Here is a 25,271-nt window from a genome sequence, read left to right as displayed (position 1 = left end):
AGCAGCATGAACATGCAGGTCACTTTCTTGAGGAAACAACACTGGTGACAGCAGCCTCCACTACAGCTCTGACATGTTCTCTAAGCTTTTACAAGTGGCATACAACGTCTACTACCTGGAAACTGTCTTTATGAAGTATGTGGATGCCATGGCCAGAGGCATGAACCTCAACAGACCTTCAGAACACCCCCTTGTCTGCCACAGTCAGTAGCAGACAATCATAGAACTTGTTTGCAACTGACTGACCTGCTTCCTCAGGTGGTAATTGATTTTTCTAGTGAGCAGTTAGAATGAATTTTCATGAATGAAAGGATAAAAGACTTAGTCCAACAAGCATATTATTAATCTATGTTATAATAAGCCATTTCAACTGAACTGAACATTCATGAAACCTGGATTGCTCTCCCAGTGCACTACACTTAAAAAAGCAGAAAACAGAGCTCGCTTTGCAACAGAAGTATTCATTTCTCAGGAATAATATTACTTTCCCAGGAAGCCATGTTGAGAAGACATTTCTCAATTCCAAGAGAATTCCAACAGAGAAGCAGCAAAAGATACTCTAAGGGTATAACAAAATGTAACAGAAATTGTAATAGAAACTGTAACACAGCCATGGAATTTTGCTACAATATCTTACGAATTATCATTATTATTACTTAGAGAAACTTTCCAGCAAAGGCAACAAAAATAACTGTGATCTGGGCAGCGTCACTTTTATTTTGTCCTTATATTAAAAAATAAAGTGGTTACGTATGTAAAATTCAAGCAGTGTACACTCTGACAGCCAGTCACTGGTGACACAGGTCTGATTTCAACTTACAGCTTTAATATCACCTAAATCCAGGAAGGCCAGATGCAAAGGTGGTTATCTCAAGAAATGCAAAGCTCCATACGGATATGGAGTGTTAGACAAACCTAAATACATTCACACAAAATAACTGCCCTATAGAAAGCACTTTAATGGAAGATACTTTTGCATATTTGTTGATTACTAAGGAAAAAAGTGACCTTGCGATACTTCTGAAAAAGCAAAAACTCAAACATGCTAGAGATTCAACACCTGTTGCAAAGCCTGTTCTTCATGTTTCCTTAATATTTAATCAGGTAACGTCTGTGGAGCACTTTGAGGATGAATAACAGACTACTCCTATCATTGCTGAGAAAATTGTGAATTCATTAAAATCTGTGTATTCTGAGTTTATAACAGAATTCTAAACTGAATAAACAGGTCTGGACAGTTTTATCGTTCATTTTCCTATATGTACTGTGCTTCTGACACTGGGTGAAGTAAGTACATGTGATCCCTATCACTAATAAAACTGAGTAAAAAAAACATCTTTTGCTGGCCAAGTGCCAAAAATGAGGGTGTTTTCATTTCAACAAAGAGCAGTGATGCAGCAAATGCAAAACTCATCTCCATCCCAATAAATTTGCAAACATTATACCTAAGGAAAAAAATTACACCCCTGAAAACTTAGTCCTTTACGGCACAAACTATTCACAGAACAGTAAGAGCAAAAAGCAAATGTACTTGAGGCTTCCAGAATGAAATCCCATCAGAAATACTAGTAATAAAATTACTTAACAGACTGGGACTAAAAATCATCTAGCATCAGTATAATCTGTTCAGTTTGTTCTTGTAGGCAAATGAATCTCCTCTGCCCTTCCACAATGACCACTAGCTATGTAAGAAAAACAGCTATGAAACATTTATTGCTTGACCACCAGATCTTAACGCTTCTTAGCCAAGGTAAGTCAGCATGACATGTTACACTTCACTGAAAAAAGGCTGAAAATTTGCCTATTTTGAAAGCTAGGAACACCTACTCTTGATGAAGTCAAATTGTGAGCTCCAGCCAAAAGGAAGACAAGTTCTGAGTTAGAATTAATTTGAGCATAGAGAGTTGCAAAGACAAGGTCAGACAGATTTACCTGGAGCTTAAACTTCTGGAGTGCAAGGTCTGTATTCTACATAGTTATCAAACATGATTTAATGCAAAATAAATAAAAAGAAAATGTAATGCTAAAACTAGCTCCTAGCTCTGACCATCATTAACTGAAACTGACAGAATAAAAGAGAAAGATTTAAAACAAAAGAAGATGAGCATTTTATTAAGAACTTTATAAAATCCCATTTTCTCTTTTGGGGATTTTTCTTACAATACTCTTTTCCCATCCCCTTTTTGCCCAGCCTCAGCCTAATTTTTAGGATCAAATTATGCCTCATAAAGCAGTGTTATTTTGGTGGTAAAGATTGCTTAATATTGAAACAAATAATTGAAAACTAACAAATTCTACTTCATTTCTTGAAGCTTTGCTACCTAATTTGCTTTGTATATTTTAGGATGCAAGCAGAAATCTATGGGTAATTGTTAGCTGGATTGTAACCAAAACTTGTTCAACCACAGAAGCACCTTATTTTTTGTAAAATGCATCACAAAACACATATTATAAGAAATCTGTTAGGACATACAAGGGAAGGGCTCTACAAGAGATTTATTTTTTTTTTTAGCAGCATTTGACATAAAAAAAAAGGTTTTGAATTAGTGCAAAAGTAGATTAAAATTTCTTCTATATTTCAAATACTTCTGTATACGTGACTTTCATGCAAATGAAGAGTGTGAAAATTACAAACATATACTATATAAAGATGTTTTTGTTATTGATGTTTTCTTCAGACCACTCAGGTTTTATTACTTATCAATATGCCAGTATGCAAACTTCAATCAGAAATAACAGTGCCATGTCATACTTGTTCAGTGATCTAAGCATTCATATTTTTAAAATAATATTTTTACATAATATCCAGCAATATGCAACTCTCCTTCAGATCAAGGTAAAAAGCTCACACGTTCAATTCACCCAAAGGTTCCAATTTGTTTATGCCATTGTTTTTAATACACCATACAATCTAAAGGGAGAGAATAATCATAATATCATAATAATGCAAGTCAGATAACAAATAGCTACTACTTCTTTCGAAGTTAATTAAATCAGTGAAAATTCTGCTCATACTAAAAAAAATATTGAGAAAATAACTTGTTCACATTCTGGTTTAAAGAACTATCTCCCATGTGCAATAAGGCTGTTAAACATGTTTGAAGTTCCCTCTTACCTCCAGTGTCATGTACACAGTGCTAATTGCTACTTTGATTTCTCCATCTGAAATCTCCTTGAGATCCTTGAGCATAACCTCCTCAATGCTCATACCTGTTTAAGAAAATAAACAAATATCCATATATACAATTATCTACAGCTAACAGATGCACAAACAAATTAAAAACACAGTTTATAGACATTAATGCTGAACCTTCTTGCTGTATTTCAGGATGTTGTATGAGAAAATTAACGATAACATTAATATTTCAATGCCTAATGTTTCTAGAGGGATTTTTTTTAAGAAAGGAAGAGATTTAATGGAGGATACACACTAACAACAAGTATGAAGAATTAAGTCTACTGCAACACCCGTGATCCTCTGTGAACATTGAAATTTTTAAGTGAATGTAATTCCAGCTGACGATAAATGTATAGCTAGGCAATTTCTATGGCCTAATATGAAATCACAAATATAAAATTACTTCTGAAATAATTAATATATTGAAAAGCACCTGTGGACTACTATGGTGTTTATGAAATACTCAAAAGCAAGGAACTTAAGATATGCTGTAAACACAGCCATTCAACCTTTCTGACCTTCTTCACAAATTGCTAACACCAATGGCTTTTTCTTATGTACGTCAAATCCTTCATCAACGAAGTATATGTTTATGTACCATAGAAACATTATCATCAGCAACAATGGTGTAAAACAGGAATTGCAACCAGACATATTGGTATGTTTAAACCCAATGTATGGAAAATTCAAGTGACTAAGTTTCCGTCAATGGACACGTCTGCCTAAAATGCTGCGAAGATTCTCAAAACAAATACATATTATATAGAGGAACATAACTACATCACATGGTTGCAACACAGACGTTATAGCCAAAGGTCTATGTAAAGAATTCTGCAAGCCATCTATCTCAGTGCAGGGGAACAACTAAAACATCCACCAATCTTTAAGGCATAGCAGTTTAAGATGCACCATGTGTTTGTAGAAATGATTTTCAAGAGGGAAACAAATACCAACCTAAGTCAAAGAAATTCATCCTTTCATTACTGTTCCTGTACGGAGTCTAGCTACTGCAGTCAATCTAACAACAAGATGAACATTTACACATCTGTCATTTAAGAAATTTTGTATATAACCAATAAACTTTCTGGGGGGCTGCAACCTATTGTGCCTTAAATAACAAATTAATTCAGGCCAATAAATCATGATTTCTACCAGAAACTGAGAACTATTTTGGCTGCATTGTCCTAATATTGACTCAAATAATGAGTATATTACGTAAAATACTCAGTAGAGGTTACATCCTTCAAAGGGCTCCTGAAACTCAGTGGTATCCTACTAAAAGAAATGTCACGTACAATATATGGATATGTTTTATGAATATACAGTAAAAACAGAAGTTATAAGGCAAAAGAGAAAAAAGAAGAGTGGGTGATAGTGTCCTCCCCATGCCTCATGTGACTAGCAACCAGTACCACACAGACTAAACCCACTACATATACTTGTCCAAGTTTCGAATTTGATATTACATGACAAAAGTACTAAACCATTTCCCCTAGCAACTGGCAGAACTAAAGTACTAAACCATTTCCCCTAGCAACTGGCAGAACTAAGAACTGACTTCCATAAAAGCCACTTTCACCGCCATTTTCCAATCTAGACTGCATACTGATTACTTGAGTGGAGGAACTTAAGAGAATTCACGTGAATGTTTATAGACTGAACTAAATTACCCTGTAATCTCACTGAAAGAAAGGGCAAAGGAAGCAGCACCTCAAATTCCTTATCTACCAGACAGGGCAGCTGTCTCAGGCTGATGGTCTGAATTTCAATGACTACTTTCTGCATATGGGCAGACAGAGAACAAATAAAGACCCTGAGTCTGTATGGACCCTATGCTTACCTGATACATCTAACATAAAAATATCCCTAGGAATTTAATATTCATTCTTTGGTAAGAACTTGGCAGCAAATGCCAGTAAAAATTGCAAGAGTTATTACAACTATTTTTTTCAGGCATTCACAGCATCTCTTCAAAAGCCTGCTACTAAATTTTGGGTTCAAACATTGCCACTTTAGATCACTGAATATTTCTACTTGGTATTTCTTTCAGAAGAAAGGACAAGAATTGCAACTTTCCCGCCGCTTCCTTAATTTGAGACTGATGTCAAATTGACTTCACCTGTACAAAGCCCTTAGTAAATCTGTATCATAACACAAAATCTACTTCCACACAACACAGGCAATTGCAACACGATTTCTGCCCATGGCCTGACACATTTTTTATGTCCATATAAATCAACATAAATTCTTGATAAGCACACATTTGCAAAAGCAATATATAAAATAAATTGTTAACTTTACCTGTTACAATACAAGACTATTTATGAGCTAAGCTGTTCCTCAAAAGAAATCACAATTCCATGCTTTATTATGTAAGAAAATTAATTTAAAATTAATATACTACATTTAACTGTCAATGAAGATAGCAGGCTGCACCTATTTTCAACACACAGAATAAAACAGTATTCTGATACAACTACATAAATAGATTTGTAACAGGTCTGAAAAATGGAAGGAAGTTGCACTACCTTGGGCGTTAAATTGAGTCTCCTGGAGAACAGAGATAATTTCCTCTCGTGGGGGAAGATCTGGAAACTTTTCCTCCAAGACTGACAGTACTTTCTCCTGCTGCTCTGTCATTCTGTTAGCTTCCAAAGACATGCACTTGAAGAGGATGCTCCCTGAAACATTGAAAGACAAAAAATCAATGTCTCCTATAGATATCAAAGAAACAAGACATTTTACTTTTTTGCTTCCCAAACCCAATCCTTCTTGGAGGTTGTTTCTACTGAGAGTTCACTTAGAGTTTCACATGGAAACATCCTCCTAACATGAAGCTCCTAAATCAGAACTGTCTGCCTCTTCAGTGCCTCTGCTACAGCGAACTAGCTGGTCCCAATACTGCCATGGTGTGCAGCATGCACCTGTACACTAACATGGCTCTGTAGCACAGCCAGCAGCAGCCAATGGCACACCTAACCTCCTTATATTCTCCTCTCTCCAGGCATTAGACCAAGTGCTGCTGTGTTTTGAAACATAAATCCACATTGTCAACCTTCCTTCTATAGATGTGTAATTGAACACCTAAAATGGAGGACGTAAGGAGGACAAAAGGAAGAAATACTTTACTGTGAGGATGGTGAGCCACCAGAACAGGCTGCCCAGATAATATGGAGATGCCCCACCCCTGGAAGTGTTCAAGGCCACATTGGATCAGGCTCTGAGCAGTCTTCCTCTGGACTAGAGAAAGGTATACCTGCTCATGGCAGTGGTGTTTGAACTGAATGATCTTGAAGTCATTGGTCATTCTGGTGTAACTAACTCTCAGTAATTCTTGTCAACGGACACACCAAAAAAACACCAATTCAAACAATCAAAATTTTAAAATTTAAGATAAACACCACACAGTAAATAGCTTCATAGTGATTGAATTGTCTTATGATACAGAAGTGAGAGTCATGTCTTTTCTGACAAATATGTGCTGCACATTAAGTCACCCCTTTCATTCCCTGGAGACTGGGATGCCATTTATCAATATACCCAAAGATAGTGTTTGCTTCCAATCACTCACAGTAAATTCACGATAATAAAATCTTATACTTCAGCCTTGAAATAATTTATTACTTTACTGTGCACAAGAATTTCAAACAAGTGTATGATTTCATTGCATCATGCTGGGTCAATGAGCAACGAAGGACAATAAGTGAGTAAGACAGTTACTGCAAAACAAGGCTTTAGCACAGAGCAAAAAAGAGTAAATGAAAAACCTTGACACTGCCACCCTCAATCTTACCAGATGAGCTAGGATCCAAAAATCTACTATATATTCATTTTCCTTTTCTCCGACAATATCATCATATGAAATAACAGGTAGCATTTCTTCAAAATTCACAAACCACTTACAACAAAAAATAATTATGCCATGCTAAGTAAACACACCCTTATTAAACAAATTCTGTGTGGATTAAACAATAAATAATGCTTAACAAGCCAAAAGCTGCTCCCCATCAGATACTAATTTCTGAAATTAAATACAAATACATGAAGTTCCATTCTGTGTTTCTGTTACGGATATTGTAACTGCCAATATTAATTTAATTCACAGCAGCTCTTTATGTCAATCTTTCAATCACTTTAAGACAATACTTCTGGCTCTGTTTGATAGTATTAAAAAAATAAATACACAGAGCATGAAAATCATGTATACTGATCCAGACTGATATTTGTAAATCTAGGTACACAACATAACAAGCAGATTTAAGACTTCTACAGGTAAATAACTGATATATGAAGTATCCAGATATCTACACCCATTATCAAGACCTGGTTTTCAGTCCCTCTAATAGGAGGAAAGATTCTCAACCAGATAATTAATCTAAAAATATCCCTTTGTTCTTGAACTCCATAGCAGATAACAATGCTTATGCTATGTAAATACTCTTGAGATACATTCTAAAGCTTCCACTTTTCTAGGAAACAGTGGTGACCAGAAGGATTGAGACACCCCACAACATGCTTTCAGTCAGCACAGAGCTGCATCTGGATAAACGGCAGCTCAGGGACCAGGCTGCCTGAAGTATTTTAGGAACAGCAATTTTCTGCTTTTTCTTCATCCTCCAGAAACAGAGAGGGAAATTGTTCATGCACACACAAAGGAAATGGAGACTCCAGCAAAAGTGCTGGATCTGCAACATGTGGTCAAATTCATCACACCTACTGGAGCAAGGCTGCAGCATATCCTGTAAAGCCCCCCAGTAGTATTAGGATGAGTTAGGCAGTCTGTCCATCTGCACAGAACCTCAGATACACAACGTATGAAACTTTTACCACAGCTGTGTGTGCTTCAGGGAATGGAATATTAGGGTAAAACCAAGAAGAGAAAACCCTAATACAAATATACAGGAAAATGCAGAAGAACAAGAGATGTGAGTTGTATACCCACCCAAGCTCACCAGTTTGGAAGTCAACATGAAGTAACCTTCACTCACGACAGGCAGACACCTTAGAAAGGTTTCTAAAAGGCTCTGGTTTTGTCACTAGTCACACCAAAACTGTAGTGCTTGCAACTGATAACTTTTCTACTAGGATGAAAGCCAGAAAAGGATCATTCTCAAATTACTAGGGTGTCAGCAAGATCAACGTTTACTTGTCCTTTAATGCTATGATCATTCTTCAACACTCTCCTCATCACCAGGGAAGAAAGGCACACCTCTTCTCCCCCAGGCATCCTCAGAATTCCTGTGAGGGCTAAGATTCCAGGCAGTTTAGAAGAAGAGTTCACTTAAGTTACTTTTGCTTGACCGAAGGTCAGTAGTCTATTTAGTTATGTGCTGTCTTATAAATACCTGCTGTAAAAGCAATATATGGTCTCAGAAATCTCCTGCAGATTTTACTGAGTGTTGGTGCAACTCCCCAAGGATTTCTGAAAGCATAATGGTGGCTGCTGTCTGCTTACAAGCAGAGAAAAAAAATATATAATAGGCAATACAAGATTCAATATTATTTCTTGTGTACATCACACTTTACTACATTTTTTTTCTGAAGAGGTCACTAGAAAACAGGCTAAGACTCTTTAAAAATGTGCATTTTATTATTTTTTTGCAAAGCAGTTTGGAAGCAAAGCATTAGTTTTGCCAAAAGCAATTGCTGTGCATTAATATTAAACATGATCTAATGAAGGCAGAAGTCGTTTTGGGAAAACATTAAGAACAGCACAAGCATCTCCTGAATTATAAGTTTATGGTTGAGAGAAACAGTACAATGAAAATATAGGCATTTCTCCTGTCAAGGTTTTGTTCCATAACATGTAAAAATAAAGGATAGGGAAAAGGGGAAAACCAACAGTCCCTTATGGAAAGTACACTTCAACTCTTCTCACACACCACCCCCCCAAAAAAAACCTGCAACCCAAAATCTTAAATATATCCAAGTAAGCAATATTTACTGTAATTAACAGGAAATGCAATGAAGCTGGAATAAAACATAACTGGGGAAAGGAGAGGAAGAGCACTGCCTCCAAAAAAACTGCTTCCATATATTAAAAAGAAGTGTCAGTCCAAATAAGTGCAGTGTTTGGTGCAGGTCAAAATTATCCTTTCTTCCAGGTATATATATTAAGGATGCATCAGTGCAGGAGCATGTGAACCATCTGATCAATGTACAAGACAGAACAAAAAAAAAAAAAAAAAAAAAAAATACTGGCCCAATTCCTGAAGTCCTTAAAAGGGCATTTCTTAACATTTGTCTGGGTGGCTAGAATAACAAACTAATCTTCTCTACTGAAAGTCAGACTGCCCCAACAGGGCATGAAAAGACCTCAACCATGCAGTTCATCACTAGCAAAAGCAGATTCACATTAAAAAAATTGCTGACACTTTTGCTGGAAATCTGTCTATATTTACATGTTGTGGTTTGCACCTTTTGGCATCCTTCAAGGCCTTATACAAATAAACATAAGGAGGCATTTTTGAGAGTGCATTGACCCAAGATACCTGACAGTGAGTGCTTGGAATAACATCCTTGCCAGCTGGCTGCAACAGAGAATGTAATGATTCAGCAGTTTAATGGATCTTGAGTTTGGCAACAGTCCCCTTATAAATATCTCTTGGGAAATAAAATAACACAGGCCCAGGACTTTGGCAGGTTCTGTAATTGTTTGCTTCTGGCACAAATCCAGGGACAGCACAAGCTCTAACTTAAGGCAAATATGGCTGTACAGCACTGATTCTCCAAGCAGGCTCTACTCAAAAGCCTAAGGGTAGAATTAACTTGTATAATGTCTGATAAGGAGATAAAGATACCAGAAAAGCATTCACCTAAAAAAAATAAATTAATCTTTAAATATAATAATGCCTAAATCAGTAATGTTCAGTTTCACAGAAAATGTCTTTTCTCTTGACATTTTTTTTTAATATAGACAAGCAGGTAAAGTTTGCTCAAAGGTGCAATTTATATACATAAACATCTGCCTTTTTATTGAAATTTAAAAACTGCTAACAGACTTCAAGAAAAAAGAAGTTTCAAAAACAGTCAACAAATTAAGCTGTCTTGGTCACCACATGATAATTATTAAAGCATGAGACTTTCTTCTATCTTAAAAGTCTCTTAGCAAAATACTCACTGGAAAGTCAGAAAGCTAAAGAAGGCCTCCTAACTCAGAGACTCAGATAACAATATCTCTTAGCATTTTTATGAAAATAAAATCCTAATTCTTAACACTCTAACTTTTACTTTGGCCTTCTGTTCTGAACTTCACCTGAAATTCAGACAAACTAACCATATACAGATTTACACTGGAAGTAACATAACAAAATATGAAAAACACAATACAGCCTTTTTGCAGACTCTATATCTGTCCCTGTGCTGCTGGGAGAAGTATAAAGGTACCAAATCTCAAGTGCAGCTGTGTTTTGTTCCCTAGGCTTTGCCAGTCACTTCTCATACCATGCAGAAGAAGGTATGCAGGGACTTTTTATCCACTAAGTTCCTCCAATTTGCTATATCAAATATAATAATCAAAATGTAATTACTCATTGATTAAAAAAAATCAAAAATTAGCTACTATATTCCCCAAAACTGAAAGTGCTATCTCTAACGCAAACACTAATAAAAGCACTTTATTTTAATCTGGATACATATTAGAGGCACAAATCATGCTGACACATCCACATATAGTATTCAAACGTGTTCTTGAACAGTATTCAGACCTCTCCATCTGACTCTCTGCCAACAAACAAATATCCTGATATTCCCAAAAACCCATCTTTTGTTCTGCCTCCAAAACCAACTATTACGCTTGGTCATTTGCTTAGATTCCTGGTGAGCTACTCAACAGAAATTTGGAGCTTACAAAAACATTTCATGGCAGGTTAACTAAAGCTTGTTAGCATGGAAAGATACTGTAAGGTCAGGCTAAATGCTGTGCTACTGTTAATGCTTATTCTGTGGAATATTTCAAAAAAATTAATATTTTTGACTTCTTATAACATGTCTATTAGTTATCACAGTGATGAGTACAATGATTTACCAAGATTCTAGTTACTTCTCAAGTCTAAATGTAGACAAGTTATCATAATCCTCATTAAACATGCCCACGTTATTTTCTTAAAAGGACATTTAGCAGTTTCACATCATTAAAACTTAAAACCTACAAAATTTGTTGAACACTTAAAATTCAGTAAGTAACTTAAAAGCAGTGACTGTTCTTTTCAACACCAGTTTTATTTCCAACTGGAAAGTTCTGTGCAGCAAATAAACCAAGAAAATGAATACAAATTATGAACTTCCAAGACAGAGAAGAAAATACTTATGATTGTTGAAGCCCACCCCCACTTTGTACTCTGCTGGGCATACACTACAAAAGAAAAGGAGAGAATAATGAAGACTCGGTAACAGTGTTTTTAAACAGCAAAAGTTTTGCATCACGCCATTAAAATATCATTCCATAAAAAAGTACAACCATTGGGAGGAAGAAGCTTTAACTTGTAAATATTAGATTCCAATCCATATTGTTGTCCACAATGCCCCTGGAATCAACGAACTGCACAGCTTTTCCAGCTACCCAGCTGGTAAGTCGACAGCTTCATTTAATATTCTTGTCTAGTGATACAGCAAAGACCTCTCATGCCTATTTTTAAATGCACATTTTTAATATTCAATATAATGTTACTCTTTAACAAACTCTTTACTCCCTGCTTCTTTTATGAAGCTTCCTGTGGTCTCTAAAGGGATTGTTAACCAAAGAATGGATCACACTCTTTCTGCATGAGCAAATTCAGAAACACTCCATTAAACCTTTCAGTATTTAATATAAAGAGTAATCTCTCACCTCTGAGGAGATAAGCCAGTTGCTGAGTGATTAACTCTGGTGCCTTTTGAAGAATCTCTTTTACGACGAAAGAGGAAGAACATGCTTGTAACTCCAGGCTCCTGTCACATTGCTCATCTGGATTGATGACTTTGACAACAGCTGATTCCAAAGTTTTATCCTCACTATCAAGCAAATTCAGAAATTATACATATATTTATCTTTATAGCTACATAGATAACTCAGTGAGAAAGTGCAACACATTTTTTTTAAATTCTGGACTACAACAGCATTGTTATAGCTACCTGAAATCTGCTATAAAGCCAAAAGATGTCACAGACATCCTAAATCCGTGATTCTTAATTTAAGTGTTCAGAGCTCTTTAACTGCTTGACTGCTTGATACATCACTAAGTACGACATTTCCCTCATCAAAATCCATTAAAAACTATTGGAAAAAAATATTTCTACATATGCTGAAAATAGTCTTCTCTATCTAGAGGAGATTTAGGATTTTCCCAACTGAATATTCTGAAAACTTACTTCTTTTTTTTTTTTTTTGCGTTTAGATAATTTTAAGTTTCTGTTTACAATAGCAGTAACCAAGCCAAACTAATTTTAATAATAAAATACTAATTGTAATTTTTTGGAAGGAAGAAACACAGGAAGTGACAGTAATAAATAAAATGCAGATCTTACAGATAATTTTTGCTCTGAGGAGTGAATGATGCACTGAGCTGAGGCACTTAACAAATCTATGAACAGCTATGAAATTCCCATATATTTCTTTCTTCAGATTTTCCCTACTTTTAGTCTAATCTATAAACTTCTCAGAGTACAATGGGGCCATAGGATGATACTTGTCTTAAATTAAGCTCTAAGGACAGCTGGAAGTAAACAACATCCTTCACTATGGGCAAGACAGGCAGACCATTATAAAGAGGCTCTTCATAAAAGATTCACAACGGCCTTGTAGATAGTCCCTCTTAAGGATGGGTATGGGATCATGGTCTTCCAGAGATCAACTCTGAGCTTTTTGAAAGGCTGTAGTTGATAAGGACCACTATAATTCATCAGTCAATAGCACATATCCAAGTGTCTGGGCACCTGCAAATCAATATAAGATTCTCAAAGGAAAGCTAACTAAGGAGCAGGAAAAGAACTCTGATCTCTTATCTCCTGGCCACAGGAAACTTCCAGACTACTTAACTAAATTAAAACATCTAATCTAAAACGTGTGAAAACTCAAGGTTCTTAAAAGTGGAAGTTCCATTAAAAGCAAAACAAAGATGACCATTCACCTTATTACACTTATTCAACATAAAGGGAGACAAAATGCATTTTAGTTTCCTTTTTTTGGGTCTGTGTTAACATAGCAATATCAATACAGAAAAAACGTTATTTTTGAAACAGCTCAAACTCACATAAGCCACCTTACCATACAAAAAACACAATACCTTGCCAGCATGTTGCTGTTTACAAGCGTTAAAGACAATTTCCCTTCAGCATTCAGCTGATGCAAATTGATTTCATCTCGGAAGATATGGACTGACTCTGGGATTTTCAGCTCTTCCAAAATAAATTTTGTCTCAGTGAAATAGCTGAAGTCTTTTCTTGGTATGTTCAACACAGGTAAGCAGAGAACATCAGGAGGACTGACCTGTAAAACAGGTGTGCATTTGTGAGAATTGAACCTGTTTTTCATCAGGATGGTATTTTAACAGAGTAAGCAATTAGAAACAGACTGGATTTTCTGCTTGGGGTTTTCTCTCCTTTACTTAGCTAAAATTAAAAAAAAAAAAAAAAAAAAAAAAAGAGGTATTTCACTTTTTTTCCTTCATCTGTCACTGTTTGACTCCTACAGAGTACCTGGGAAACCAGGAGAGGAGAAGGATAAGGAATGAAGCACAAGACTGATTTTCTCATGTTATTCAATAAGCCATCTAATAACCACTCATTCATTTTTGTATGGAAATAAATGTTGATTATTTATCTTTTAAAAACTCACATTCAATAATAACAAAACCATTGTTTTTACAGCAATTGACTTAACAATAAGATGTCTGTAACAACCTGGAACAAGTGAATTAAGATCACTCAGTCCAATTTTTCCATTACCTTGTCTAGAAAGTAGGCATAGGCCAGGGTAGAAATAAGTGAATCCAAATCACAGGGTTTATTCCCAAGAACAACATGGACTTTTTCCAGGCGTTTGCTCCTGTTCTGTAACATATTAGAAGACAATTGCTATGAGAGGAAATGATGAGAAAAAGTCAAATGAGGAAAGTTCAAAGGACAAGTTAAATATCAGGCTTTGTATTCAGTTGTAGCATTTTTCACTGCTGATTGAAGGAATGGACTTCCTGCCCACAAGAAGAACATTCTTTGTCTTCAGAGCACCCCAAAAAGCCAAAAACAAAATTTCACAAGACACCATAGTTTAGAACCCAATAAGGTCTGAATCTGACAAAAGTCTCTTTCACAGCAAAGTAACAGACAAGCAGCAACTTCACGTATACATGGAAAAGCTTTTCAAAAGACCTCACAAATCCATTTAGAAAAACAGTCCAAAAGAGTGTAGAAATACAAAAAACAAAATACACAGCAAATAATATGTAGCAAGTTGTAATTTTAATTTTACCCTTTTTTCTTCACTTAGCTGAAATCAGTAAATAGACAAAGTAACTGCCTTTCATCCTGAATCTTCAGAAGCTGAACACAGCTGAAGTACTATGAGTTTTGAATTGTTCTCACTTAATAAAACTGAGAGCCTTCCAAACAAGATGAAAAAAGAAGAGAAACCTACTGTATGAAAAAGCAAAGTACTGAAAGGAAGGACCTACCTTCTTCATAATTACACACACAAAATATATGATGACGTTTTTCTCTTGTGTACATCATTACTGTCAACTTAGCTGCATGGAAACATTACAGTTTATTTCCTTTCAATGCTTCTTAATTGGTGAAACATATGTGATTGATGCTAAGAGACTTGTTTCAGAAACAAACACATGAAAGTAAACATTTTTGTTGTTGGGATGTACAGGCTGATGTACTTTCTGCTATTTTTAATTGGAATTCTGGGTACCAAAATTTTAATCCTTCAGCAGAAACATTTAATTTTTATATTACCCTTAATAATTATAAATGTGCAATTTTTCTTAACCTAACCTTTTTTCTCTATTTCTAGTCTTAGGTCTACCTGGACATAAGGAATAAACTTAGGTTCTCTTTCCCTTAATGGAACACAGCCATCAAAATACATTTGGGTAATAAATCCAGGACAGAGTCTCCATTCCCTATATTCACTCCATTCCCAGGAAAGACAATTTACTGAAGAATATAATAACTGGAACAGATACATTCATTTATGCTCTAAGTCTTCACTAGCAACAAACTGTCTCCATTAACTCTTTTCACTATAATTCTTGTAACATGTTCTTCTACAGCATGCATTTCTGATAGATTTGCCACGATGAAGAACAAAAATAAAGCTCATGTCTTTCCTGTGCTGAGACCCCAGAGCTGGATGCTGCCCTGCAGGTGGGCTCTCACCAGAGCAGAGCAGAGGGGCAGAATCCCCTCCCACCCCTGCTGCCCACGGTGGATGCAGCCTAGGACACAACTGGCTTTCTGGGATGTATGTACACATTGCCAGGTTACAATGAACTTTTTCTCCCCAAACACCCACAAGTCTTTCTCCTGAGGGCTGGTCTCAGTCCCTCTCTACCCAGTCTGTGTTTGTACTCGGCATTGCCCTGGCCCAGGTGCAACACCTTGCATTTGGCCTTGTGGTTCATGAGGTTCACCCAGGCCTATCTCTCAAGCCTGCCAAGGTCCCTCTGTAGGGTAGTGACAGTGACTAGCAATACCTTTTCCCCCACTTTTCCTGCTTTTCTCTTCACTAAGCAGAATTTGTTTCTCTTCTCCTTCCCCTCCTGCAGATCCAAGATACACTATTTCACCAATATTTCATTTCCCCATGTGCAGCTAAATGAATGGCTTTTTAGCATCTTACTATTATTTAGTAATAATAACCCTCCAAATACTCTCCATACCCATTGTCCATAAATGCATCCCTGAAGTATGCCATCCAAGCATATTGCTTATCTTACATGTCTGAGACTGCTTCCTCTTTCACCAACTAGTTTGCTTAGTCTACTGCATGCTAATCAGCCATCTTCAGGAAAAGCAGGCTCGTGGGTGTAAGGTTTCCTCTCATAGGTCTTTCTAAACAAAAACCTGGACAGAGAAGATCACAATCCAGAAGACAAAAATCCATACACCCAGTAAGGCTTAGCTACAATAGGACTAAAATTTGATTACCTCCTGCAGTTACCACAGCTAAACCTGAGAGGAAACATGAACTGTCAATATCTCTAAGAATTAAAAAAAAATTTGGAGGTTAATGATAAAACTAGAACTCTTAAATCAAACTACATAGAAGATGAGTGATTTCTCTTCATGATGATGAGTTTTTGTTTAGCTAGACTAAAGGTAAATTGTAAAATGCACAAACACTGGATGACTGAGATAAAATGAATTAAAGAAATTATGTGTCATTTTCAGATGGCATCTGTCAGAATAACTCAATTTAGATCAGACCTGCATAGATTAACATTCACTTACTGTGCTCAGGAAAGAGATTTATAAACATTAGGCTACTTCTGTAAGAGATCTGATTCTCAGATATTTACTATGAAGAAGCTCTCATATCTGTTCAGTTTTGTTGTCTATAAATACATAAAAGCATTAGTATGACAACAGCATCTTTATGTAATTGCAGTAAAAATACCATTTATTGGTTCCCATCTGCATCAAACAGCTGATATATTCAAACATACTGCAATACTGCCAATCAGGTTTGTAAATATTTTGATCAGGACATGCTAACTACAGTGATTGATCAAACTACAATATTCCAGTCAAAAATTACATTGTCTCTACTTTTTTTTTCTTCTGTTAATAGAGAAGCTGAAGTGATCTTGCAAGGTAATAAACACTGAAGACTCATCCTAGTATAAACAGGAATGCCTACAAAATGCTCAATGTAGCATTTGGTAGCAAAAAAAAAACTTTTCCATTTCCTCCATACATATTCACCCCTCACATACACACTGCACACATACACACTCAGCAACCAGACACAGCCTTGCTTTCTGAGTCATTATTTGCTTTTTATCTCAAATTTCACTAGTTCTGTCCTTAAACTGTAATGAAATCACTGCATTTTATTGCAGCACTGCATTTTACTGTCCCATGGAATGGGACAGCACTTGTCAAGCACAGCAATTCTTTGAAGAAGAAACAATATGGCTTAACACAAGCAGATAAAAAACAAAGAAGCTGCAGAACCACACAGCAATATATAGTGTCAGATTCAACATTGAAAACTTTTCCAGCCTTGTGGCTGAAGCACCGACCGGGGGTAAAATCTTCACAGACACAACTTTCCTGGAGATGCACAGGGGGAAATCCTAACTAACTGGACAAAGGCCAAGATAGCAAAAAAATCTGTCTTTCCATATTTAAAGTAATTAAATCACATGAAAGAGGATTTATGTACCTGAAATTCTACCTTCAAACCAGAGGTACAATTTATTGAGTAGTAATTTTGGAGTACAACTTGCATTTGCCGTATTGTAACAGGCAGTATTATGCTTCCAGCAGACTGAGGGCTTTTAACGTGATTATACATCTCTGTTGTCAGAGAAATGGTTTTAAGCCAAAGCAAAGTTCATTTAACATTTCATGCAAAGTTCCAGTTAGTTAAATACTTCATAAGTCTTTTCAAAAGAAAGCTTTTGCCTGGAAAAAACAGATGGTCTCTTATTCTAAAAAGAGATATAAGAGAGAATCCTTGTCTTCTCCCATTTTTGAGGTCAGTCAAAAAAATTATTCCATTTCTCTGCTCCTGTAGTATCCCATTTATCATGTACAGTATATGACACATAGTAATCTAAAGTACTAGCTTTTAAATACCTGGTTACATAAGGATTCTTCCCTAAGGAACACAAGTGTAGTCAAGAGAATTCCAAGTGTGACATGTTTTAATCATTACCTATTGAATATCCATTGTACAGTCTTGCTTTACTTAAAAATATGAAAAAAAAAAAAAACCCAAACTTTTACAGCAGCACCAATACCACTAGCAGAACAAAATATAAAACAAAACAGGAATTTTCCAATTCCAAATCATCTGCTTTTGTGTTGGAGACACAGCCTTACTAGTAAGATAAACAAAAGTGGAAGGATCAAAAACACCATCCTCAGAAATGGCTGGATAGGTATAAAATGTTATCTGATATTTTGCTTTGAATGGGATACAGTGAGAAAAGACTATGATTAATCCATAACAAAGACTAGGAGAACTGCTTCACACCTTATCTGTTGTATAAATAGCACTTGTACATATAATTTATCCAGTCGTACTTGTACTCTGATGATGAGTGCACTGTTGATGTGTTCAACAGCAAGTTGAATACAGCCTTATGATTACATCTGCTCTTCTTAAAATTACTATTTTAAAAGGTATATTTAAGAGTCAACCTCTTGATAAAAGGAGGAATTTTATTCATTTTTTATTTTAAAATGTTGCTTCCCAAATTCACTATGTTCCACAGAACTGCGACGTTCCTTCAAAATTAATAATGGAAATCAGGCAGGGTAGCTATCTGACATGCCAGCCAGCAAGGAAGACTTATCTTTAGATTATTCCTGGAATTTCCACAGGACAGAAACTCTCTTTTCCAGTTATTTCTAACCAAGAACTGGCATAGTGAACTATTACTATGAGAATGCAGTTCAGTATTTCTTCATTACCAACAGGCTCTGACTCAGAATTCTGCAGGCAAACAAACTTAACACTATTCAAGAAAGAATTCTGAGGAATCACAAACATTTATCCCTTTTTAACTTTTGGTTAATTTTACAGCCTGTAACTGTAAGCAAGTCTGCTCTGCTTGTTTTTGCAATACCTTCCCTCTAGCTTATTATAAACATTCGTTCACATTGCAAAAATCCAGAAATGAACAATGATTTCTACATCAAGTTTTCACTTGAAAAAGAATAGCTGGAGTTATCAAATAATGCATATATTCTATTGAAATAAAAAAGAACTACAGAACTCAGAACATCAATCAAAATCTTGTTGGCTCCTTTTAAAATTAGATTTATTCATCAATTTGTTTGGCATTGATTTTTCACCATGTTTTATAAGCTTTATATGTTCACACTCTCCTGCTTCTACAAAATTTTGCCTTCTGGATCAACATTTGAGACACCACTTCTCCTAGATCATGGAGTGTATGTATTTGGAATACCCAATAGTATGTGATTTTCAGACTGAATCATACATGGGGTATATATATATGCCAACTCGCACACACATTTTGGAAGTGTGACTTTTGACATCATATGTTTTGATCCTGTCTTCGTTGCTGTATCAAGCTAAAAAATGCTTTAAGTCAGACAGACATTAAATATGCTTTGTCTTAGAGAATTAGAGAAACCTAAGTTTTTATGATATAAGATAAACAAAATGATAAAGCAAAGTCTTTTTTTAATGGCTCAAATTACTTTTTTAATGGCTTAAATTATTTAAATGACTTTTTAGGCTCACTAACAATATCACATTACTCCTCCTGCAAAGACAAACAGGATATGGTCTCCTATGGCTGAAAAAGGAGAATGTTTCCAGTACAATGATTATTTAAGCTTGCCTTAGCAGTACTTCAACAGTCTGTCAATAGGATTCTCTATGATAGAAATTACTAAAATTAAAATCAAAGTCTCCTTCTTTCACTTATGCTGCATTAATTAATTTGTTGTTTAAATTAACCTGTCTTACACAGGATTAGTGCTCTCACTTAGTAACTGAGTATACAGCACACAGAAATTCAGCTTAGAAATTCCACACACAGAAATTCAGCAAAAGAGCAAGTTATATTTCTAGCCCAGGTCATCTTTAGTTCTTCAAGTCAGTCACAATAAATCTCTGAATTTCCACCTCAAGCTACATAACTCCTCTTCCCACTTCCTCCCCACTTGCCACTTAACATGCAGAAGTGAGACTGGAATGCCTAATCTAGTTTACAGGACTTGATTGTATTTATATTTCTTTGGAATTGTTTGGCTTACTATAGGACCAAACTGTTCTTTGAGATATTAGGCAGAAATGACTTACAAGTAAGGAGTACATCTACCCAAGGAGCAGAGGGCCCCTCGGGTAAATATATCAGCTCTGTGGTGTGTCAGGAAGTGATGTGTAGCAATAAACCCCTACATCATACAGCACAGAGACTGAATAAACTACACAGAGCAAAGAGAAAGTGTGTTCGAGAAAAACAGGTGGGTTTGTTTTGATGAAGGCAAGGGAATGCAATCCAAACAATGCAGTTAATTTACCTGCCTCTCACAGACTTAACATCTGACCTTGGATTGTTTAAGTTTAGCTGCTTCTTTAAAATGAAGGAAACAACTTCGCAACTGAGAATAAATTTACCAAGAGTCAGGAAGCACTTTAACATTGTATTTTACAGAACCCTTTGGAGTAAAGCATCATCTTTCTTAAGTCAGTGTAACCCTTAGGTGATGGGCACCAAGCTGAGCATGAAACCATAGGCTGAAGTAAGCCAATAACTCCGTAGAAGTATCATTAGTGAGCAAGAAAATCATAGCTGGAAGAGATGGTCAGGCCATAGTCACTTCCACTTTTGCCTTTTTTGTTCAACAGGTTTTTATCATACTATAATTCTAAAATGTCTTTGGTTTTTTACCTATACTCTGGTAAGAATGGTGCTGAAAATATACCAGGTTTTATTTTGGCTTTTGTTTTGTTTCAGTTTTTAACTTCAGCATTATTTCAGTTGCTCTTTTTTATTCCACACTGAAAATCAGACACCTATTCCTCTATAGAAGCCAGTACTGCTCTGCTCTGCCTGCTCTATACATAATTCCACAAAAACGCCTTTATTATCATTGGCAGCTTCTTTCTTCATTAGGAAATTCTATGATTGCAATATGTTTTACTCCTGTTGTCCTTCTGAAAGATAAATATATGGTTGATCTGATGTAAAAGCTGAGCACAGAATAAAAATTGTAATACTGTGCTTGTTAGTAAAATAACATGCACTCAGAATAAAACCTGATTTTAAAAAAACAATCTATTTTTTATTTGCAATGTTATGAGAATAGAAACATATGCTTCATTATGAGAATGCATATTTTATTCATACAGTAATTAGTTATGTCTACACTGTTTAGATTTCTGAATTGTCCTCACTATAACACTCGTATCAGAGCCACAGACATATTGCAAATGAGAAAGAGAAAATGCATAATTACATTCCTGTATTACTTTAAACATGCATATGATTTCAGTGTAGGGCTAGTCACTAATAAAATTATGTTGCTTTAATGCCTAATACTCCTTTGTGCACAGATGACACAACAGCAATATAAATTTTTAAGTAGTTTATTAAGTAAGTTCATCTGGGTTCAGGCTAGGGAAACAGACTGTATGTTACCTCTTGAACACATATGCAAAGGATGTAATACATACATCAGAAATATCCACATATGGAATTAACCTCTTTCTCTGATCATTTCGGCCGTGTCCAAGTGCCCAGTCTGCTCACGAAATTCAGAGAGGTCATTAACACAATGATCTATGGAACTGCTTCTTGGAGCAGTCTGAAACAACCTTGATCAATTTACCTTAGCAAAGAGTCCAGTTCAGATGTTCTCCAGCATGACACACCTCCCCTTCAGCCTAACCAAAGAGGAATAATCTTGTCAATACTACTGAACTAAGACCCTCACATGCGCTGAGATGACTGGGGTCTTCTCAGTCACTCTTGGTCCCTTCCTTTTGCACTGGTCATCTTTTTCCAGAGCAGAATCATGCAAAAGTGTGCTACTGATGTCTTCAAAACTAGATATATGAGATTAAGGAGCTGATCCTCCATTTCATTTCATCAGCTTATACCGCTGCATTTCTTCAGAAGTCAATAAGCCTAGATGTATCAGGTATTTTGCCTCTGCAGTTCCTACAGACATTCCTCTTGTGATGGCAAGGAGACTCCACAGAGCTTTCAGACTTGCTCTCAGGTGGCAAAGTATGTTTCAGCATAAACACTACCCAAAACCTCTTCTGAATCAGACTTCCCCATCTATCCCTGAAGCATTAAGAAGACATTTAAACACATTTCCTTGATACCATTTGGCTCACTGCAGATTTTTGCTGTGCTTTAAGCACACTGTTGACTGCATTAAATAACCTCATAATCACATTTAAAGGCTTAGTGATATAGTGCCACCAATATACTAAAATATATGATAAATGCAGTCAGCATTTTCCATACCATATGCTTGTAAATGTTATTCTGCAGGGAACCAATTAAAACTATAGAAAATTTGGAACACAGACATATGGAACAAAACAAAGCAACTTATCTTGTCACCATGGTGCTTGCTCAGTACATCGATTAGGGACTGGTGATATTATAGGACAAACAAATGTCACTTTAATTAAAGCATGCTGAAAGGCAATATACAATAGCAATCTAAAACGTTAGTTTTTGCTGTGCTGATGTTAGTTTTCCATCTAATTAGATAAAGCAGGTAATATACAGTCCCGAAAAAAAACCCACACAAATATTCCTATTTGAAGTAATGCAACACTAGTCCTAATTCCATTTTAAAACTTCCGCTTTTAATATTCAATGAGAAAAAGGTAGGAAACTGAAACACAATATTTGGGTTTCAGGAGAAACATTTAAAATACTGCTGAGGATATATGATTTTTCAGGGAAAAATAAGTTTAAGCAGGGACTTATAGGTTTTCTATGAAAATTTTGTGCATCAGGGAAAACTGTGCATCTAATCTTTCTAAGTGTCTATCATAATTGACAATGTAAAAGTAGTAAAAGAAATGGAAGAAATAACAATCACTTTAAAGCAAAAAGTTATTGGTAGGTAGAATCATGATTACTTCATTCCCAAAGCAAGTTGCGAAAGATCTATCAGAGGAAATATGCTCTAACTTGCATTTTGCATTCCTTTTTCCACTTCAGAGTTCAGCATTGCAGTAGGTAAAGTCCCACAAGGCACCACAGTGCTCATTAGAAATATTACAAAGAAGATTAAGAACCTGGAGGTTACATATTCCGGGAAAGACTCCTATCTTACTACTCTTGTGTTGTGCCAATGACATCTTGAACTAACATACATATGATGATACTGCAAACAGCATTTACGATGAAGATTATTATTTTCCCTCTGAAACACACCTCCATTTCACAGTACTTTGTCTGACATAGAATATATGCGCAAGAGCCATGTTTTTAATTTAATGCACTAGAACAAGTGGTAGAGAGGGGGAGAAAGAAGGAATTAAGTTAATTCTGCAGTCATCAAGTAATGTTCCAGCACAGCCAAAATCTGTCAAGAGCCACAATACAATAGAATTCCTCACATAGAATTATAGGCAGATTGTCACTAACTACAAAAAATCCCCATAGAATTATAGGCAGATTGTCACTAACTACAAAAAATCCCCATCTTCAATGGAAGGAAAACTGCAATAATGGTAAATAGGATATTGATTGCACAAACTCTTATCTATCACAGTAGTTCAATTTCATCTCCTAAGAGATATGGTATAGAGAGCTGAACCACAGAATCAAGATCGTATATAGAATTAGAAATTATCTTTATGGTGAGCATATCAACTCCTGCTTTAAAAGTATGGAAAATCTTAGAAAAAAAATCATTTAAAGTGCAATTACAAAGTAAACAAAAGCATCGCTTGTACTATAAAGGTATAAAACTTTTTTTAGGGGTATCACATTATTTCAGTTAATAAAAATTGATAATGAACAGAATATAAGAGGTACAAACACAACTAGATAGTTTTTTAATTTAAGATTTGGCTCCGTTTCATTAATTTGCATTAAGGTTTTCACAATGTATTATTTAAAGTTTTATTAAGCATAAGGAAACAGGAGATATAAATGACAAATTCTCATATGAGGAGACATTAATGACTGATTAAGACATTGTTCTCAATGATTTTTGCTGAATCCTCTTACTTAACACCAAAACAGGTAATTCATCATCCCTGACAAATCTGCTGCCCTTGCTAATTCAAAAGACAAGAAATATTTTTTAAAATATATGGTTACAACAAACAAAGTAAATTACATTAATATTTCAACTTTCACCTTTCAATATCTCCTAGTATTGCATTGAAGACACTATCATGCATTTTTAATCTATGAAAATCACTGATATCTGTGCCTTCCCCCACAGAGAGATTTGCTAGATTTTCTTCAACAGTCAAGGTCTTGGTTTTCAATCAAAGAGGACACTGTCAGGAAAAGAAATCTTCATGGATTTCTATGCCTACTGCAGTTAAGAACAAATGATCCAAAGCTAAGGAGAGGTATGTAAGCTAGCAAAGAACAATCTTTTCTCAGGCTTGGCTTACTTCCAATAAACCACAGAGCTCAAACTCTAATTCACAAGGTAAAAAAATCCAAGGTACAATATGCTTCCTAGGCCTCAAGTGTCTGGGAGTGGAGGTAAAAAAACCTTCAACCAACTAACAAACAAAACCCAAAACAAACAAAAAAAACCATACAAAATACCCAAACATACAAACAAAACCAAGAAAAACCAAACCCAAACTAATAAAAACATTACCCCCCACCTCCAAACAAGAAACAAAACCAAGCAAAAATTCACACACAAAAAGCCACAAACAAACCCAAAACCCCTATGTCCATAAAAGGGACATATACAAGCCAAAATACCTATACACAAGGCTGCTCACAGCACCCAGGCCCAGATTCTCCTACTGGTAAACTCAGGATGCTGGTAGGGCACCTAAAATTGTAACCTCACCTCAGTGACTAGCAACAGAACTTACTCCAACTCACAGACATGCATTCTGTGCCAGTAAGACAGTTCCTATATGCTACAATGTATGAACTCTGTATCCTGAATGTGTTCAAGATGTTAAAGGGATTCACTGCCCTTGGAGATACTGCCAAGCATCCAGATAAATACTTGTCAGACCAGGAGCAGTGGTAACATTAGATACTGGTGATGATTTCATGGCTTTGCAGTGTAAGGTCACTCTCTGCTCCCAGACTGGTATTTTTTTAGCTTATTATTTCTCCTTAGTTAATTGCATACATCTCAGCATATCAGAGGACGATTACACAGTATTTTCTGTAATGTAAGTATTTTTCACTGAAAGAACTAATGGAATAACTACATGTAG

At 35.7% G+C, this 25,271-nt stretch overlaps 1 protein-coding gene across 1 annotated transcript in view; it reads right to left on the bottom strand.

The window, feature by feature from the left end:
• Positions 1–25,271, bottom strand: part of PRUNE2 (prune homolog 2 with BCH domain) — a 144,802-nt gene that overhangs the window by 104,368 nt on the left and 15,163 nt on the right. The window contains exons 2-6 of the mRNA XM_054003856.1: positions 14,102–14,206; positions 13,441–13,643; positions 12,006–12,169; positions 5,707–5,859; positions 3,116–3,210 (exon numbers count right to left, since the gene is read on the bottom strand). Of these exons, the coding sequence (XP_053859831.1) occupies positions 3,116–3,210; positions 5,707–5,859; positions 12,006–12,169; positions 13,441–13,643; positions 14,102–14,206 (720 nt within the window). The remainder of the gene's footprint in view (positions 1–3,115; positions 3,211–5,706; positions 5,860–12,005; positions 12,170–13,440; positions 13,644–14,101; positions 14,207–25,271) is intronic.

The sequence above is a fragment of the Vidua macroura genome, chromosome Z (assembly GCF_024509145.1).
Source record: "Vidua macroura isolate BioBank_ID:100142 chromosome Z, ASM2450914v1, whole genome shotgun sequence".
Taxonomy (NCBI): Eukaryota; Metazoa; Chordata; class Aves; order Passeriformes; family Viduidae; genus Vidua; species Vidua macroura.
Note: the sequence above shows the minus strand (reverse complement) of the source record. Positions and strands in the feature narration are given on the sequence as shown.